General features: G+C 40.1%; 2 protein-coding genes across 5 annotated transcripts in view; one reads left to right on the forward strand and one right to left on the reverse strand.

Moving 5' to 3' along the window:
• RFC1 (replication factor C subunit 1) overlaps positions 1-14,856 on the forward strand; it is a 38,517-nt gene extending 23,661 nt beyond the window's left edge. Inside the window, exons 10-25 of one of the 4 annotated variants that reach the window (XM_080344288.1) lie at positions 418-525; positions 1,050-1,229; positions 1,525-1,629; positions 2,830-3,220; positions 4,191-4,300; positions 6,186-6,300; positions 6,769-6,857; positions 7,931-8,068; positions 8,477-8,572; positions 8,747-8,845; positions 9,257-9,411; positions 9,527-9,644; positions 10,583-10,728; positions 11,162-11,375; positions 12,207-12,398; positions 12,983-14,856. In XM_080344288.1, coding sequence (XP_080200414.1) covers positions 418-525; positions 1,050-1,229; positions 1,525-1,629; positions 2,830-3,220; positions 4,191-4,300; positions 6,186-6,300; positions 6,769-6,857; positions 7,931-8,068; positions 8,477-8,572; positions 8,747-8,845; positions 9,257-9,411; positions 9,527-9,644; positions 10,583-10,728; positions 11,162-11,375; positions 12,207-12,398; positions 12,983-13,069 — 2,343 coding nt within the window. In that variant the 3' untranslated portion in view covers positions 13,070-14,856. Of the gene's footprint in view, positions 1-417; positions 526-1,049; positions 1,230-1,524; positions 1,630-2,829; positions 3,221-4,190; positions 4,301-6,185; positions 6,301-6,768; positions 6,858-7,930; positions 8,069-8,476; positions 8,573-8,746; positions 8,846-9,256; positions 9,412-9,526; positions 9,645-9,954; positions 10,079-10,582; positions 10,729-11,161; positions 11,376-12,206; positions 12,399-12,973 lie in introns of those variants that run through there. The other 3 variants (XM_080344287.1, XM_080344289.1, XM_080344290.1) reach the window with 3 other exon arrangements.
• A 14-nt stretch (positions 14,857-14,870) lies between these two features.
• WDR19 (WD repeat domain 19) overlaps positions 14,871-19,567 on the reverse strand; it is a 37,553-nt gene continuing 32,856 nt past the window's right edge. The window contains exons 28-31 of the mRNA XM_080344286.1: positions 18,837-18,987; positions 16,670-16,793; positions 15,402-15,478; positions 14,871-14,997 (exon numbers count right to left, since the gene is read on the reverse strand). Of these exons, the coding sequence (XP_080200412.1) occupies positions 14,883-14,997; positions 15,402-15,478; positions 16,670-16,793; positions 18,837-18,987 (467 nt within the window). The 3' untranslated portion in view covers positions 14,871-14,882. The remainder of the gene's footprint in view (positions 14,998-15,401; positions 15,479-16,669; positions 16,794-18,836; positions 18,988-19,567) is intronic.

Genomic DNA, 19,567 nt, shown 5'->3' on the forward strand with positions numbered 1-19,567 from the left:
TTAAAGTGGACATACTATAAAGTAGACTTTATGTAAGTGTGTAGATCTCTTCTATACTTGATCATAGTTCTGGAATAAAATAGGATGTGAATTTAAACAACAATTTATCGATTAAGTTAGCATGTATGTGTGGAATACAGAGAGATCTACAGCAACTTGACAATAAACAATGGGCAAGTTTTTTTTAAGCTCTCAGGTGAGTTTTTGAAGTCTTTGAAAAAGAACAACAAAAAAATACCTCAAAGCATAAGCACCAAAACCAGAACAAGCTTCACTGTTGCATGTCAGTAGGTTAAAAACAAGCATTAGAGCTTTTCCTTTGGTGCATAAAAAGTCTTAAACTGTCATGCTTGAGTATATTTTGTTGTTTTTATGTATATAATATGTGTGGTTTTTTTTTTTTCCCTCCTGCCCAAGTCTGTAAGTCCTGAGGACTCTGAGAAGAAGCGAAACAATTACCAAGCCTACCGAAGCTTTCTTAATCGCGAGGGTCCAAAAGCACTGGGTTCCAAAGAGATACCTCAGGTAAGTTTGGCTGCAGCAGAATTCTGTGTGTAGAAATGGAGCGTATCATAGACTTACTGTTGCAAGTGATCTAACAAGTATCAACTGTACTATGGAAAAACTGGTATTTGTTTTCAAATAGCCAGTATGTACTGGAAAAAGTTGAATTGTAATGCAAAGTAGTGACTAAATGGAAGGGCCTGTACTAATAAATTCAGTACTTGGTTTATGAAGTCATAATGATGAAAAACAGTTTCTGGTCTTAAAGTTGAAGGTTGTGTCACTCATTTGACTGACATGCTATACCAGAAGCACAGAGTTATCAGTGTGATTGGTCAAGTGAACAATGTGTGAAGTTCTGTTCGTAGCTATTCCTTTTAATGGGTTTTGAACTTATAGATCTCTTAGCTAGGTAGCGTAGGCTGATTTTTTTAATGTTCCATAGAGTGCTTGACAGGGTAGGAGGTTAAAAAGTTTCGGGTGAAACAGGTATTTGATAGAATTGCATCAGGTAATGGCATTTCCTGCAATGCTCTGGTCCTCAGGGAGCTGAAAATTGCTTGGAAGGCCTGACATTCGTAATTACTGGCGTTCTGGAGTGTATTGAAAGAGATGAGGCCAAGTCGCTGATTGAACGTTACGGAGGAAAAGTAACTGGCAATGTCAGCAAGAAGACAAACTATCTGGTTATGGGGCGAGACTGTGGCCAATCCAAGTGTGAGAAGGTGAGTGTTCCTGGGCCTGGGCAAAACTGAATTGTTCATGTCTAACTGCATTGATTTTCAGTATCTCTGCCAAAAGGAGAAAGTACTACAAATAAACTGCTTGTTCAAAAGAAAAAGTTGACTGATGATTTAGAGCTTTGTTTTGTTTTCATTTTATATATATATGTGTGTGCTTACATATATGTAAACCTCTTGTTGTTGTGTTCCTGAACCTAGTATCTACTGGAAAGCACTTTGAAGTGACTTATGTAACTCTGTACTTTATTTGACTTTTTAATTCTTTCTTCGGCTCCAGGCATCGACTTTAGGGACAAAAATTATTGATGAGGATGGCCTGTTTGATCTTATTCGAACTATGCCAGGCAAAAAGTCCAAGTATGAGCTGGCAGCTGAAACAGAGGTTTGTTTACAATAAATTTAGGGGTTGGTTGTGTGTGGTGGTGCGTTTTGTTTTGTTTTTCTTAATGTTTAGTTTCTGTTTAATTGAAATGAGTTTTGGTCTTCTGTTCCAATAACAATACCCTACAATTGTCAGTTCGACCTTCTAGGTTAAAAGTATTGAAAATGAAAATTTTATATTTGTGTTTTAGACTTCTACTTGGGAGCTGTAGCATTTTTTCCTCCCACCTTTGTTATACTCTATTACTCTGAATTTTAGGTATCCGATTGAGGGGGTAATTGTATCTCCTTAGATGATTTCAGTTTTAAACGTTGAGGTAATTTTTTCAGGGAATACTGTTAAAACAGTAACAGGTTGAGTCTGTAGTTGCTGATAAAATGCTAATAAAATTCCATTAGCTCTAGCATGTTGTGCACTGAGTATAGATCTAGTTTTGGTACTTCCGGTGTGGCTAGACATGAACTGTTGCATGCAAAGATATCCGTGTCCTAAGGAGAAGCAACTCTAAGCTTACAAGCCAATTATTTTCACTCCCTTTGAATTGTTTTGGGTTGAATACTTTCTGGAATTGTGGGGTTTCTTTGGGTGGGTTGTGTTTTTGGCGGGCTGGATTAGGGGTGTGTGTGTGTATGGGGTGTGGGTTCTTTTTTCTTTTTATTATTAAATAACTGTACTTCTTTTAAAAAAGTGTGTGCTTGAGAGGAGCATCCCTGATTTAGAAACAGGGTTATTCCCTGTGCTTCCACCTTTTAGGCTTGTGTTCCTAGGGTTAACTTGTTTTGATGTTGGAGCTTGGCAGTGTTGTTTTGTGAGAACTGTGCTTCAGTTTCAAGGGTGTCTGATGGCCCATCTGTTCCAACCTGACAGTCATCAGTTTGCATTATTTTATTAACGATGCGTAAGGCTCTTGAGATGACCAGAACATTTCCTGCCTCTTCTGTGGGTTGTGCTATGGAACCGTGTGGCATCGTGTTAACAATGGTTTATTTTTCGGAGAGGAATATTTCTTTATCAGCTCTTGAAGGCTTTTTATCAATACATAAGCTTTGTTACTTTTTAAGCACTTGTGCACATGTGTTCAAAGACAACTTTTTTATTTACTGAATGTTTGTCCATTGATTTTTTTTTTTTTTTTTTTTTTGGAGGGGGGGTGGGGGGAAGAGTATTTTCCTTTAACTTTCTTACTTTTATTTTCCTAAGGGAAAGAAAGCAGAGTCGAGACCTAAAAGGACACCACAGAAAGCTGAAGCTGGAAAAAGGAATTTGAGCCCCTTCAAAAGTGAAGCTGATAATAAAAACCATAAGTCTGCTCCTGAAAAAAGAGATGCTGTCAAACCTGTTAAGAAGGAAGCTGTTCGAAAGCTTATGGACTTTAAACGGCAAACTGTAGAGAAGAAAGAAGCCCCAGAACCTCAGGGGAACTTGGTTTCTGAGATTAAGGAAGATGGAACAGAGAAATTGCTATGGGTAGATAAATACAAGCCTGTAACTCTCAAGGCAATAATTGGACAGCAGGGTGAGCAAAGCTGTGCCAATAAACTACTCCGGTGGCTCCGAAACTGGCACAGGAATGCCTTGGGAGATGGACAAGGTGACCAGCGCGGTTAACTTCTCTCTTGTTCTGCCATGCCAATCACACTGCTTGGTTCCCTCGACTAATAAGGGACTTTGAGATAGTGGAGCAACTCTAGAACAGGCATGAGGCTGAAGTCAGATGCATTTTTTTGTAGCAGCGGTTGGGCCTGAGTGTGTGTGGGTGTTTGGTTGGTTTTAAGCAGTTGTTCACTTACCACCGCCTTCCTCACTGCCCCTTTTCCTGCTGCCCCCCAGGCCAGAAAAACAAACTGTGTCTGAGGATATTTTTTTTAAACCTTGTGATATTTTTAAAAATGTGGTTTGTTGTTTGGTGTTTTCGGTTATGGTGTGTGTTTGGGTTTTTTGTTTGGTTTTGTTTTTTCCAAAAGAAACCAGAACAACCTGTCAGTAATGTATATAAAAATGGCCTCATATTCAGCCTAGTGAATTCTTCCTCTACCAAGCAAAACGTTGGCCAGTGTTAACCTGTTGATACACATGGTGAAAATACGGGACAGCATCATGCATGGGGAAGAGATGGGTCAATAAGGTCCTGGTTCTGCCTGACAAGCAGCCCCTGTCATGTGTAGTGTGTCGTCCTGTGGACAGTTTTTTCTGTGATTAAAACAGTGCTTAAGCTTTACTGCTGTTCTAGTGGGTAGTGAGGTTTTTCCATGTGGTGTGTGTAGCGTTTTGGTTTGTTGTTTTTTTCTTGCAGTGTGGTTGTGAGAAAATTGCAGAAATAGTTGGTTTACATAAATAGTGCTTTTGGTATTTTCAGTTTAGAATCACTGCAAGTCTTAAACTAAGGTAGTTTAAACAGCTTTTCCCCAAATGGCTAGGATGCAGATGTGTATGTATTTTTCCTATTAATCTTGAAATGAGGAAAAACTCCAGTGATGCTTGATGTCTTTAAAGATTTATATGAAGTATGCAGCTTGTTTTGTAATACATACCTAGGTAAAACCTGGAATCTTCTTTTATAGCAAAGACCAACAAAACTGGAGGCAAAGATGATGGTACTGGTTTTAAAGCAGCGTTACTTTCTGGTCCACCTGGAGTTGGTAAAACTACTACAGCTTCTTTGGTTTGTAAGGTGAGTTCCAGCACCATTTGTTACACATTGATGCTGTATCTGGAAAGAAATTGTAGCATGGAGTTGGTCTCTTCTCCCAAGTAGCAAGTGATAGGGCAAGAGGAAATGGCCTCAAGTTGTGCCAGGGGAGGCTGAGATTGGGTATTAGGAAAAAAATTTTCACAGAAAGGGTTGTCAGGTGTTGGAACGGGCTGCCCAGGGAAGGGGTTGAGTTGCTATCCATGGACGTGTTTAAAAAGTGTTTAGATGAGGTTCTTAGGAACGTGGTTTAGTGCAAGAGTTTGGTTATGGTTGGACTCGATGATCCTGAGGGTCTCTTCCAACCAAAATGATTCTGTGATTCTATGGGTGCAGGTGGGTACCCCCTCGGTTATCAGGGTCAGCTGGTCAATCCCACCTGCTCTGAACAGGGTTACAGGGGAGAATATGTGGATGTTTGAGACCTTGATCAGGTCTTGAGCAAGAATATAGCAATGGGTGTCTGTGTTTCTTTCTGTCATGTTGAGAGGAAGTATATTGCAGTATGTTCAGCGATTGGAAATTATTTTCAAAAATCATGAGTGTTTAACACTAGTTCAAGAAGTCAGAGAACATTTGCACTAAATTTAGTAGGAGTTGAATTCTGGCAAGCTTTTGAAAGCTTCTGTGACGAGCTTGGTTATGGTTTTTAATATATCTAACAAATATATTTTTTCCAGGCTCATTTGAAATTCAAATATCGCTTTAGTCTGAGAAAAGTTGGCAGGACTATGCGTCCCTTTCTAAATCTGAACTTAGAAATTAGTTTTTCCGAACTTACCTGAAACAATGTTCCACTAACTGTGTCATGAGAGTCAGCTGGGAACTTTGTGCTGTTGTATCAAGTTATAGATTATTTTTGTTCTTCTTTGACTTGCAAGAACTTTCCTAGAATGTGATACTACCAGCTTGGAAGAGTTGAGAGCTGTTGTCAGCAAGCTGATCTTTGTGCTGGGGAGGAATGACTAATCTCAGTATTGAGTGGCACAGAGTAACTCCCAGTCCCCTCCCATTCCCCCTGCCTTAGAGCTTTGCACTAACAAGCTGGTGCTGCAGCCAAAACCAGACCTGCAGAAAAGCTGGTGTGCTGACTTGGGTTCATTTCTGCACTGGCATCATCTTGTCTGCTTCTGATTTCCAACCAAGCTTGCTCACAGCTGCTTCAGGTTTCTGCAGAGCATTTCACTGTGTTCCACAGGAGAAGCCAAAAACCCCAGGTTGTTGAAGCTGTGAGAGCAAAGCTATGCACGGCTCCCTCCTGTGCCCCCGTGCAGTGGGGGAGCCTGCTGGGCAAGGAGCAGCTGGGTTAAATTCAGGGACTGACATGCAGCCCAGCCCTGTTCTGAAGTGCTAGGACTGCTGCGGGAGCTGCGTGTTTCCTAACTTAAGTACTTCAATGCTTCTCTTTCCTTCAGCTTTCAGAGGGATGTGGCATGTTTCTTGTCTTAACTCTCTGTGCATGAGACTTTGATATGCAGCTGGAAATACCATGGAGCTTAGCCAGCCTTGGCTCATAGTTCTGTTTCCATCCCTGGTGGCAGTTCAGTTAATCCTTCAGAAATAAATCTGTGCTACTTACCTTTTTTTGTTGGTTTTAAATTTTTCTTTTAATTTTTTTTTTCTTTCCTTCTCTTCTGCCTGCCCTCCAGTTCTCTTTTTTTTTTTTTTTTTGCTCTGTGTCTGGCTATAAATATTTCTGGAGTGTGACAAAAGGAGTGTAAGGGGAGAAAAGGAATCAAAGCTACAAATTCTGTGTGAAAGTGGTATTGTTAGAGCTGTTTTCTGGAACTCTGAAATCCATTTCTAATTCTGAGTACTTATATGCTCTTTCACTGATCTGTATTCTCACTTTTTGTGTTTGGACTAGGAGCTGGGCTATAGCTATGTGGAGCTGAATGCCAGTGACACTCGCAGTAAGAACAGTCTCAAGGAAGTAGTTGCTGAATCACTTGACAACACCAGCATCAAAGACTTCTGTTACGGTATGTCTGCTGTTTGAATGAGGATTTTTGTTGTGTTAAGAGTCTGGTTACAGGAGGGATGGAGTTTCCTTGTTACACAACAGTATTAAGATTTTAACTTGCTAATCAGATGGAGGGATCCGGCTCTATTAGAGATGGCTTAATTTAGTAAGCTGGTTTATTTCATCTTCAATTCTTAGAATTAAATCCTGCTCTTAGTAGAATCAGTTGTTAATCTGCACAAAAACTACTCAAGAACTCTGCAGTTACTCCTCTGTTGCGTGGGACTTGTTTCTCAAAGATGATATGAGGCTGTAGTCAGTTTTGTTCTGTGAACATAGATTCATGTGATCAAGTGGCAGAGCAAGAGGTTCACCATCCCCTCAGTTGTCTAGGATGGGCTTACCTAACCTCTAAAGCATTGGGTAAAACTCTGAGCAAGACCCTGTTTTATTCCCATCTCATTTTCTTGTCCATATTCATTTTCAGGCACATCCTCATCAGTTAGCGGGAAACATGTATTGATCATGGATGAAGTGGATGGTATGGCAGGCAATGAAGACAGAGGAGGGATTCAGGTGAAACTGCTATAGTTATTAGCTGATGCCATTGCCAAGAGTGCATACCATGTACAGCACAAAATACTTACGCCAGTCTGCTGTCCTCAGCCCATGCTCCATAGAAAGTCTCTGTAGAGTACAGTTTATCTGACCTATTTCAGAAGTCTGTCTTAGTGTAAAGAACAACTATGCATTGGTAGAGGGGGAAAAATATACGTCTGTAACAGAAACCTGGAGTGATGAGCTCAGGTGTGTGCACTGTAGGTGCTTATTCCTGGACAGATGAACTTATCTTCAGTGACATGTTCCTGCAGTGGGAGGTTTGTAATCTGACTGGGACCGTTGCTCTCTTTAACGGGCAGTAACACTGAATAAGTAATATGGCATAGGCAGTGTTATTCTTCGTTCTCCTTAGCGAGTGCAGTTTTAGCTTCTGAAGATTTTCTGTGGTTGCATGCAATACTATTGGCAATAAAGCATGTACAGATCTTTAGCTCAGATCTAATTGTTCGCATGCAGGAATATGAAATTGAACTGCATTTCAGTTTCATTAGAGCAGGCGAAGTTTGTTCTGGTCAGCCTAATGTTGCTGAAGCTTCAATGAGCTCTTTGGACAGGGAAGAGCTGATCTTACTTGTGCCTCGTCGTTGTTTGTGGCAGGATGCAGTCAGAAAGATGTGTGCCCTCTGGGCACGGGCCAGGTCACACTGGCCTTTGGACAAATTAATCAGCTCTGATATTAACTGCTTCATGAAGAATGGTCTAAACAGGATTGCTGGAAGTGGACTGTGGAAGCGGGTAGACATCAGATTTATTGCAGCTGAATAGAAGAGCCAGTGGAGCCAGGGGCCAGCCTTTCACTGGGTGGAAACATTATTACAGTAGGCGGTTTTATGGACTTGTATCATAGATGAAGTTGTAAGGGACCTCTGAGGTCATCTAGTCCTCCCCCCTGCTTAATGCAGTGCTAAAAAGTATGAGCAGCTTAGGAACTATGTAAAGCAGGGACTAATGCTGCTTTGTATGATACTTAATTTTGCCTTATTCTCAGAGTTATCTGATGCAATTGTTGTCATGTATTTAAATTGCAGGAGTTGATTGGTTTGATTAAACACACAAAAATACCCATCATCTGTATGTGTAATGATCGCAACCATCCTAAAATGCGTTCCTTGGTCCACTACTGTTTGGATCTTCGTTTTCAGAGACCTCGTCTAGAACAGATTAAGGTAAAGAGGCTGTGGCTGCATGAGCTGTGCTGAATTACCATCAGTAACTTCTGTCTTCATGGGGCAGAATTCATGCAGAATGGGAAACACCACTTAAAACTTAGTGGATCACCTCAGTGAGTAACTCTGCTTTTGAAAATGGATTGAGTTTTTCTTCCCAAAGAATGAAGTATCTCAAAGCCTTTCAGATTTAGAAATCCATTTTAAATATATCCAAAGATTTTTATTTTTGTGCTTTTTTTTGTTACAGCAATGACAGGGGATTACTTATATGGGAGAAAATTTGAATTATACATCCTTTAAAAAAAATAGAAAAATAACACTTTCATAGACACGTCACTGTGTTCTGTAGGGGGAAGAATTCATGAGAATTCTCTAGTGACAGTTTCTCAATTGTGTGTATTCCAGGGCGCTATGATGTCTATTGCCTTTAAAGAAGGTTTAAAAATTCCACCACCTGCTATGCAAGAGATAATCCTGGCAGCAAATCAGGACATCAGACAGGTCAGTGCCAATTCAGCATCAGTGTCCATTCAGAAAGCATGTCACAAGTTCTTGAATTCAATGTAGTATTTGAACAGTATTATTATTTTTATATAGAGAGATTAGGTTGTTTGCTGCTCAGTTCTTCCATTTAAAATGCTCTTTTGCTACCAAATTGTCAATTTTCTTCTTTAGGTTTTACATAATCTCAATATGTGGTGTGCAAAAGATAAATCGTTGACTTATGATGAGGCTAAAACGGATGCCAGCAAAGCCAAAAAAGATATCAAACTGGTAAGTGTGAAATGCTGGATTGGCTTTTGCTGTCATATTGCCATACAGTCACTAGGCTTTACAAGCCCAGTGCAGGGAGCTGTCAAACTTGCCACAAATAGAGAGCAGTAAATCCAGGACTGACTATATATCTGTGATTCTGTAATATATTTTGATGTACCAGTCTCTTATGTAAGATGCAATTATGAAGCTCATACTTCTCATCCTGAGTCCTGTAATTCCCTTAATATCAGAAGTAAAACTTAATTCTCAAAAGTGGTAACACACTAGGAAGGAAATACTGAAGGTTGAACTTATGAGTCCAGGTATTATTGGGTACCATCACTACAGTAAATTTGTTGACATTGTGCTGTGTCTTATTTTTTGTGTTGACTTGCGACCCACTGACTTCTTGAAATATCGTTTATGTAGGGCCCTTTTGATGTTGTCCGTAAGGTTTTTGCTGCTGGAGAGGAGGCTTCTCGTATGTCTCTTATAGACAAATCGGATCTTTTCTTCCATGACTATTCCCTTGCACCTCTCTTTGTCCAAGAGAACTATGTACATGTGAAACCAGCTGCTGCTGGGTGAGTTATTCCATACCCTAAATTGACAAAGGCCTTTGTGTCAGGGAGTAAAACTAGACTAAAACTAATCTGGGTATTTTTGCTTTGTAATACAGTCAACTTTGTTTTTTTCCAGAGGAGATCTGAAAAAGCACTTGGTGCTCTTGAGTAGAGCAGCTGATAGTATATGTGATGGTGATATAGTGGACAAACAGATTCGTAGTAAGCAAAACTGGAATCTTCTTCCAACACAGGTGAGCACTTAACACTCATTTTATGTGCTTTATGGGTGTCCAGTGTAAAAGACTGATCCCATGAAATGGATGTTTTGGTATACTTTTATGATGTGTGTAGTTCATACTTCATGCAGTATTCTGTTCTGCTGGTGCGTAGAGCAGTTTCCTTTATCCATATTGTTGAACCTATCATGAACTGTATCATGAAATGTTGTGGAACTTGGAAAAGCTTGAATCTTCTTTCTGAAGCACAGGAGCACATGGCACCTGTGACTTGTGATGTGTAGTACAAGCTTACTCAGTTTGATTCATGTGCTGCTTCTCCCAGCCTTTCACCAGGCCAGTATTTCTCCCAAAGCCCAGAGGACTGAAGCTTCATCGCTGTGCTTCTTTTGATGATCACTGGAACACTGACAATACTTGTGCTTAAAGGATTACGTCTGGCATCAGGGAGTGTATCATAGATGAAGTTGTAAGGGACCTCTGAGGTCATCTAGTCCTCCCCCTTGCTTAATGCAGTGCTAAAAAGTATGAGCAGCTTAGGAACTTGCCTGAGTCTGTGTGTAGTTGTGGTTCTTTGGAAATGTCTCCTTTGCCATGTCCATCTGCTGGCACTGTGGCACTTGTTTGGGTGCAGGCAGCTGTTTGTGTGGCTGCACTCGAAAGCGAGAAATGAACGGGCTTTTAAAAATATTCGTTAATGGCTTTTAAAACCCAGATAATTTCACAGATATTTTAGAATGTGGTAACACATAGGATGGTACAGGAGCTGAAGCTGTAACGTAAAAAGGGTTGAACAGAGACAAGCAGCCAAGGAAGAGTTATCTTAAAACAAGATGTTTCCACTATAGAATAGTATTTACTACTCCTTTGCCTGCAGACCAGTAAGGTAGTATGTGTGGTGTCAGTGAGACTAATTCATTGTGATGTGAGTTTGCTGTGTGTTACTTTTTCAGGCTATTTATGCAAGTGTTCTCCCTGGGGAGCTGATGAGAGGATACATGTCCCAGTTTCCTGTCTTTCCCAGCTGGCTGGGGAAATTTTCATCCACAGGCAAACATGATCGTATCATTCAAGAACTGGCAATGCACATGAGTCTCAGGTAGTACCAGTGCTCCTCCTCTGGTTAATATTGTCACAGATGTTTAGTTCTCATGTAGCTCATTACCTACTGTTAATTCCTTGCTGTGCTGCATACAGTCTTAGGTGCCTATTCTATGAATACCGTTGTGTGTTACTGGTGACACTTAGGACTTAATCTGGACAATAATCAGACTGCAAACACTTCTAGTATTGTTAGTGGAACTGTGACTTTTTTTCCCTGAAGCTGTTGTTTCTCAGGTAGGGATGTTGTTTTAATACCTTGCATCGGGTATACCTAATGCAGGTATGGCAAAAGGAATGGTACAGAACAACTTGCAGTTAACTTGTAAGCAGCTGGTTACCCCTTTGCTGAGGCTCTGCCTACAGGCTGCTTGTGTTTAGAAGTGAGTGGTTCCTGTACAGATTTACTTACTGCTTTCAATGTCACAAAGAACCCAGATGTGCAAGCGGACAGTGAATATGGAGTATTTGTCGTATTTGCGGGATGCACTTGTCCAGCCCTTGAAAGACTTTGGAGCAGATGGAGTACAGGAAGCTATAAACTTCATGGACTCCTACTGCCTGATGAAAGAAGATATTGAAAATATCATGGAAATAAGCACATGGGGAGGCAAACCCAGTCCTTTTTCAGTGTTGGATCCTAAGGTAAGATTCACTGGTGGCTATTTTTTTCCCTTACATACCTTTTAAAAGAAATCCTACAATAATAGGTATGGTATGTATGTGCTGCTGAATGAGTGAAGCTGGTGTAGCTGCAAATGAATCACTTCATTAAGTGCAACTAATTGAAGACCATGGTAGTCTTTGCAAATCAGCTGACAAATATACTACGAAGTCAGGCTGTGCTTTGTTCAGTGGTCATGTTCCTGGTCTGAATGGTCACTGGGAGTTGGCTTTGGGGACGTGGAAGTGTCACACAAAGGGACAGGTAAAGCCAGTATCTTTCTCCACGCAGGCTTGTGGCTGTAAGCTACATCATCTTCCTGCACAGCTTTGCCTTTCCTACTGCCCTGCAAGGGAGGAGGGACATACAACCGTATTTGTTACTGTGTAGGCCCTGAATTCAGGGGTTGACTTGCAGCTTGTGTCTGCTGCAGTTCAGTTAGCCTGAACTGCCAGACCTGGGGGCACTTTGTGTGGTGCTCCCGCAGTATCCCTTTGGGGCTGGTCCATGTGGAGCAGACTTCAGTGGCTGGGACTCTCGTTGGTACAAGGTGAGCTTAAGCTCAAGTCCCTGTTACAAATGAGGCAAGTGTGAGATCTGAACCATTCCAGGTCTAGTGCTCAGGGGAAAAGAACCTGCTCTACTGCTGCCTTAAACATACGCTACTATTGGGTGTTTACACTGAGTCTGAATTTGCTGCTCCAGGGTGGCAGGTGTTCAGTGCTGCTGAGGGTGGCTTTGGTGTGAGTGATGTGCATTAGGGAGCAGCAGAACAGGGCTGATGCTCATTGTGTTTCCTTCCAACCTAACAGGTCAAAGCGGCTTTTACACGTGCCTACAACAAGGAGGCACATCTGACTCCATATTCACTTACTTCTGTCAAGACATCTAAGAGGCAGTCAGGATCTGTGGCGACCTTAGAACTGAATGAAGACTTGAATGTGGAAGAGATACAATCTGAAGAGGATGAGCAAGATACTGTTGAAAGTGATGCAATGATTAAGGTGACTTAGTTTTCTTAGTGTTAAACTACCACACTTAACTGTTTTCTTGGTTTTAGTTATCTGAGACTTTGTAATATCATAAGAATGTAAATGTAAATGAGAATGTAAAAAAACAAAGAAACAAACGTAGATATCGAAAACATCATCTCTTAACTTCTAAATTCCTAACTAGTAGTAGTATGAAAAAGTCTCAGTTATTTCCATCCATTGCCTTTTGCTGGGATGTGTACCAAAGTCAGCCATTGCTGTAAACTCATGAACACAGAATCCAATTCCAACACTAAATAATACTCTAGGTTTTGGTGGGGATGGTGCCATTGGTAGGGAGCAGCCACAGGTCCTTGCATGTGGTTGTCACACATGGCAATATTCCTTTGTACATATCGCCGAATGGGGAACTGTGGTCAGCCCTTAAAACTGAATGTTGTAGAGTCTGAATTCTTGATGTGTTTAAAAACTTCACACCTGAGAGGGGATGGGAAGAGATGGCTCTTTGTTTTTAACACAGCATTTTTGACTTGTGGTTTTGTCAGGTTGCAGTTTGATTTTAAACTGTCTATATATTCTGTTTGTAGCAAAAAAAGGCGAAGTCTTCCAAGCTGCCAAAAAGAGAGAAAAATGAAGAAACAACAAAAAAAGAAGGGAAAAGGAAAGAGAAAACAAGACATTAAACAGAATAAAATCTTCCTCTGCTTATCTAATCTAAAGGCAGCTTTGCTTATCTACTTTGTCAGAAACATGAAGCAGATCAGTGATGGAGCTGGGAAAGAAGAACCAGTGCATGGAAAATGCTCCTCTTATAGAGGTGATGTAGCTACTGTACTCTCACTGTGCAGTGCTGTACTTAATGTGCTACAATATTACAAGCTATAAATACCTTGTACAACACAGACCAGGGTGCAGGAACACAGTGAAAATGGGATGCTTAGTTACCTGGCATTTATGTGATGTCTTCCTAGGACGTCACTGTTTTTTTTAGCAAATCCCCTGATATGATGTGGTGAACTCTTGTAAATAGTACATGATGCAAAAAATCCCCCAAGACCTAAATTGCATATTTGTACATTATAGAAATTAAGCAGTGTATAAAATGAAAATAAAATGTTTCACAGGAGTCTTTTAAAATTTGGCTAAGTTCATAGAGTGTTCTGTCTCTCCCTCTCTTTTGTTCCAAGGTTCTAGCTTTCCTGCTGTTCAGGATGTGGTTATATTCTTTTCCTACAACTTTGCTTTCGTCCTGTTAAAGACACAGAAAAGCAGTGAGATACTTAGTTCTAAAACCTGAGGAGCCTGTGCTTATGAGTTGTATCTTTAATCAAAACCAGAAAGGAATACTTAGAGTAAGAAATGTTTAATAGAAAATAGTCATAAAAGTTCAAAACTGGTGTTGAAAAAGAGAATGTTTGGGGTTTTGGTTTTGTTGTGTTTTTTTCTCCACTCAAATAACCCAGAATGCCCCTGGGTTTGTCTTTGCAGATAAAACGCAAATTTTGCTTGGTGAGAAGAATTATCAATTGGTTTTATTACTATAATAAATCAAAGTACAAAATTTATCAAAAGCTAAATATTTACAGGCTATCACAAAAGAGAAGCCACATGGTTGTTGTTATTAAATCCTAGTGGGGAGATAGGTATAATGTAGTGCTGGGGCTTGCTTTGCTGCTTGTCAGCCAACACATGCAGTTCTGAAAATAAACAGAGGCAGTTAGTCATAGCCCAAGATACAAAGACTGTGATGGCAAACTACAAGGTTTTCTCAGACCAGAAAAAAATAACTGACAAAAATAAGGTTATTGTGGGATATATGAAGTATAACATCCCTTGTGCATTACTTTGACCTATATCTAAGTTTTCACATAAAGCATTTCCACTAGTAACTGCCTTCAAATGTCAACAGGACAAAGGAGCTTTGTTAACTCATTTTCAGTTACCATTCCTTTCACAAAACTGAAGTCTTGGCTTTAAGGGTATGGTGCAAATGGAGCACTGGTCTTGTTTGAAATAGTATTTCAAGCCAATACTATGTTGCTGTTACCCTGTGATATATTCTTACATTCTGTTAAGCAGAGATGCTATGATCATGTAGTCTACATTTCAGATCTGCTCCTTCCTGTTATCATCTCTCTTCCTACACTGAAACACTTGTTGCTGGATCTGTAAAAGGATTTGATGATGCTGATATATTCAAACTGTTTTCTGTGCAACCGAAGCACACCTGGTGTTCAAGGACATGTTCCAAACAATAACATGACCATGGTAAACTGGTTTAAAGCCTCACAACTGGAAAAATTTAACAACCCAGTTAGGGACAGCAGTGAAAGCTACTGGTGTTTGCGTGCCTGGGGTGATGCAGCTGAGTGTCAGTTCGCTGAGGCACAAGCCCAGGCTCTGAGTGTCTTGAACACTGTCTGCCTTGCTGGGAAAAACTCCCCCTGTTCTCCAGAATGAGAAGTGACAAGTACAGGCTCCAGCACATACCTGAATTTATTGGTCCTCATCTTCTGTTTTGAGGTACTGTGTGCAATCATTGATTTTCTTCAGATCAATAATGTCAATCCTTTTGGAACACATTGGACATACGTTTTCAGTCTGTAACATGCTGTTTTAAAAGAAGGGTGACTGGTCAAATGATTCCAACATTCTCAAAGGAACAGCTTGGCCTGAGGCGTAGAGCAAAGTTCTGACCTGTGCTACGTAACAAATACAGGCCAGAGCAGCACCTGCTTCTGTCCAGGCAGCGCATAGGCTGGTTTGTTCGTTTTTACCATTTGACAACTAACAGCACAGCGGAAGGCTGCTGGTGGAGCTGAGTTTGTTCTTTATCGTAGATTTTGGTCCACCCTGGAGCGATGTTCTGTATGTTAGATGAAACCACCAAGGAAGGGGATTCCTCTTCCACCCCACCCCAGGCTGTTACATGTTTTTAGTACCAAATGAAACAGTTTGCTGCTAAAATAAGAACAAACATTGGAATCCTGCAAGGGAAAACAAATCTCAACTTACTTCTTGAATTCTGAATAGAGGGCGGGAAAGTCACAGTGCGGGCAGACTGTCCAGTCATCTCGTACCATGTGCCGACCCTGCGCGCAAAAGCCACAAGTAATGAAATAGCATGTGCTCTCAGCACACTGGGCATTTAGTTTTATAGCTTCTATTGTGAAAAAGTCTCGGTAACTGAGTTCTAAAAGTCTCAAGGAATTCAATACCATAATAGCATTACTTTTGTTTGATTACTGTGTAAATCCTGTACCTAGAAAAGGAGTCTTGGTGAGATGCAGTATTTATCATTTGTGTTCTTAAAAAAAAAAAATCTAAGAATGTATTGAATTACAATTTTTAAAATTATTTTAGTGTGGCAACTCTATAATGTTTTGTGTTGATCTATGTCTAGAGATGAGTGTAAGCCCAATGGGGTTTTTGATGTTGCATATGACATTAAAAAAAACACTCCAAAGCCAAATGACCCTAGCCCAGTAGGTGGCATTCAACACTGTCACATTTGTGAGCATAGTGACTGCCTTGCACGCACCTCTCTGAACAGGAATTATTTCCTCTGGTTTGGTACGGTTTACTAATTTGGTTTTGATACAAAGAATTGGTATGTACCTTCTCACTACTACAAAACACAGCAGCACCTTCAACTATATTTAGCGATCTATGATGTTCTAATAAGATGTGCAACAGTAGACTGTTTTGACACTCATATTTGAAAATGCTGCATTCCTAATGAAGTTACGAATACCTGTAAGTCTAAATAAATAATGTGAAATATCTATGAATATGTACATTATATTTGGCCCATAAAACTATATTTAAAGGCCTTGGGGTTTTTTGTTAAGATACTTCTAAAATAGACCAGTCGTCTTCTGCTAAACCAATAGAGTAAAAACCCAGATAACTGCTATTAATATTTTTTGTAAGATGTAATTATTATTTAGTTTTAATAAAGAATGCTAACTCCAACATTTGATTCCTCCTCAAGTACTTTTTGATGTTTCTGTAATTTTAATGTGACTAATCACTTCAGCATCATAAAGTGTTAGGTATAGAGTAGCTAAGGTCAGTATAAGGATTTTGTACTGATACTGGTAACAGTGGGATGCATGGCTCTTCCACTGGGAAATGTACCCCATCCATACCTTTTCAGTACACTCTAAAGTATCCAGAAACAAAAATGTTGCAACTTCTCATTTCTGTAAGTATCAGTAATATGAAATGCTGAGGTCAGTGGCTGAACCACGACTTAACCAGCAAACACTGCAGCCACTCACCGTTGCAATACAATACGGGAGGTTGTTTTTACAGCCAGGACACAAAAGTTCACACTCTGGGAGTTGGAATCCACAATAGGGACAGGGGGTTGTTGGCTCTTCTGCCTCTGTTGTGTCAGGACGCCTAGAAATAAGATTAAAATGTGAATAAAAAGCCTCAAGCGCTTTGAACTTGAGCAAAGATGTTTTACAATGCCTTTGATACTTAGCAAGTATTTCTCCTTTGAGTTATTGGTATGGCTTCCAGTTGCTATTTTATATTCTACCAGGTAGCTCCTTGTAACTATTACCCAAGTTTCATCACAATTACGTAAGCTCAGAAATAGGTCATTTTCAATCTAATTGGAACAATACAACCTTTTAAAAGACTTGGAAAGCTTTAAACTCATGGTCTCTGTATAAAATGTAAAGCTTGGTTTCACTGTTTTCAGTGTTTTTTCTGTGGCAGGAGTGATTTCTTACATGGCCTTAATGTTTGATTTTCTATGGAACGTGTATATTAGATTCACTTTTAGCACCTTTTTCCAATGGAAATTATAAATCTAATGTTTATCCTAGTGACCCTGAAGCCACTTAGATGGCTTCCTTGGTTATCTTGCTAATTTGCAGAAAGCATACTTTCTCATTTTATTAGCCTGGGCATGTATCCCTCACAATGGCCTGTTCCTTTGTCTGGAGAAATGAGAGGTACGGATAAACATGACAGATTAAGAACAAGCCAACATTTTCTAAGCTTACTGGAATGTTCTAGAAATACTAACAAGCAAGCAGTAGGGAAGAATTTGCATGAATTTTAAAAAATGATTAAAGGATACTAAACAGACTAAGATAAACAGTTCTCACAGCACACATCTGTGGTAACCCACTGCTCTTCTGCATGCTCATAAAACATAAGTGAAAATCGTGTGATTCCACAGCTTCTTATATATAAATATTCAGACTGCTACAGGCCAGAGCCAGCGTCAAAGAATTCCAGAACAACTTTGAGACCAAGTGCTAAGAAAACACAAGGAAGGGGGGAGCAAAAGCAAGGCCTATAGGAAAAAGTTTCCCCATATGAGATGATGGACTGTGAACTGCTGTTGCTTAGGAGCAAGATCTTTCAATTATAATATCTGCTATGAAAACATGAGCCTGCTTTACAAAGTCAAAACTAACCAAGCAGGGTGGAATAGAGACTCATTCTGCTTCTACATAAATCCATAGGCTGCCCCCATCTTAAATATAGGGTGTAGGTCTGGTCCTGCCTCCTCCAAAAAGGTTGTAAAAAGCCTTTCAGAGAAAGGCCACGGGGACCAGTATCCGTGACCAGCTATGTACGCTGAGATTCTGTAGGTCATTAAAAGATACGCCTAGTGGAGAGGAAATGAAAAAGAATGGAGCTCTATAAAATTGCAAGAGACAGAGGAAACATCTCTCCCAAGAGAACTATGAGACAGCACGTTAAACCGGTCAGGGACCAGTCCTGACACACTGAGGAACTGAGCAAAGGAATTTCTTGTCACAGGATTCACCTGGTGCTAAACATTGATGTGGCTTCAAGCACAGAGACCGGATAAGCTTATGGAGAGCTTAGAGACTTGACAAGTATCTAAAACAGCTACGTGGGCTCAGCAAGTCCCCGAAAATAAGGAAAACATTACATATGCTTGCCCTGCTCCTATCCACCCAACTACACTTCCTCCTTTGGCAGAAAATATTGGCTAGGAACGGTCAAAATAGTACTTGAGATAAAGAAGAAAATGTCAAGAATTCATCTATTTTATTTGTCCTTCCTTTCTTTTTTATCTTAACCATTTAGTAAGTAATCTAAATCACAACAGACCACACTGCTGACGCTGTGGTAACTAAGAGTTTATGTGCACATTCCTAACTAGAGAGTAACTAAAGCTGTATGGCTGTACTTACACCTATAAAGAAGATGGAAAACCTAAGTGCTGGTTAGGGAACATGCTATACACACAGTGCAGTTAAGGTTTATCACATCCATGGGAACAGAAGAGTTTCATGTTCAGAAAAGGGTTGAAACCGTTCTTAACCTTCCAAATTTGAGACAGTGAAATAATATGAAAACAGGATAAAGCCCATAGGCATTATGAGCAAAAATAATACTCAAGTAAAGCCTTGATATTGTGTACATTTGAAAGTACAGCTTAACACTGCTCACCTCACCATTGCTTCAATTTTCTTTTTGTATTTAAGATCTATTTTATTACGATACTCAGGTCTCATCAACATAGCAGCAAAACTGAAGGCTGAGTTCTTCAATCCCGCTCTATGACATTCGATTACAGTTGAAGTCAAAATTGGCACAATGTCTGTAAGAGAATGAAAACAATGATGTTAATTATTATTTACCAATATTAACATTGAAAGCCTTTGAGCTAATATGGCTAAAGAGGTACTGATGAAAAATTACCTTCTTTTTCTTCTTATGGTACACAGTTGCACAATTCGTGCAATTCCTGTAACCATATACAAGAAAATAACCGTTTCACCTCTCACCACCTTGCATTTCTGAAGCTCAGCATGGCAGCAGGAATGTTTTAACTATTTCTCCCAAATCTGGTGTGTGCTGTTTTAAGTCTACATTTTCCATGTACCCCAAAAGTATTTTCAAAAGAAGATTGACTAAAATGTTGTTATAAAGTCATAGAACCAATCAGTCCCTTACATATGATCCTGAGACCGTGTGTGGTTCAGGCAGCTCGGTGCTGCAGCTGTGGTGGCTGAGGACAGAAGAACCTGTCCTGGAGGCTGTATATCGAGGAGCTACATCCCGTGGAGGGTGGCAAAGCACACCGTGCATTTACACTTCACCGTGTGCTTTATAGAATCAGAAGAGGAGAATGTATCTTCTAACGCAATGATTAAGGAATTATCCTGTAGAGCACAGCG

The sequence above is a fragment of the Nesoenas mayeri genome (assembly GCF_963082525.1).
Source record: "Nesoenas mayeri genome assembly, chromosome: 4".
Taxonomy (NCBI): domain Eukaryota; kingdom Metazoa; phylum Chordata; class Aves; order Columbiformes; family Columbidae; genus Nesoenas; species Nesoenas mayeri.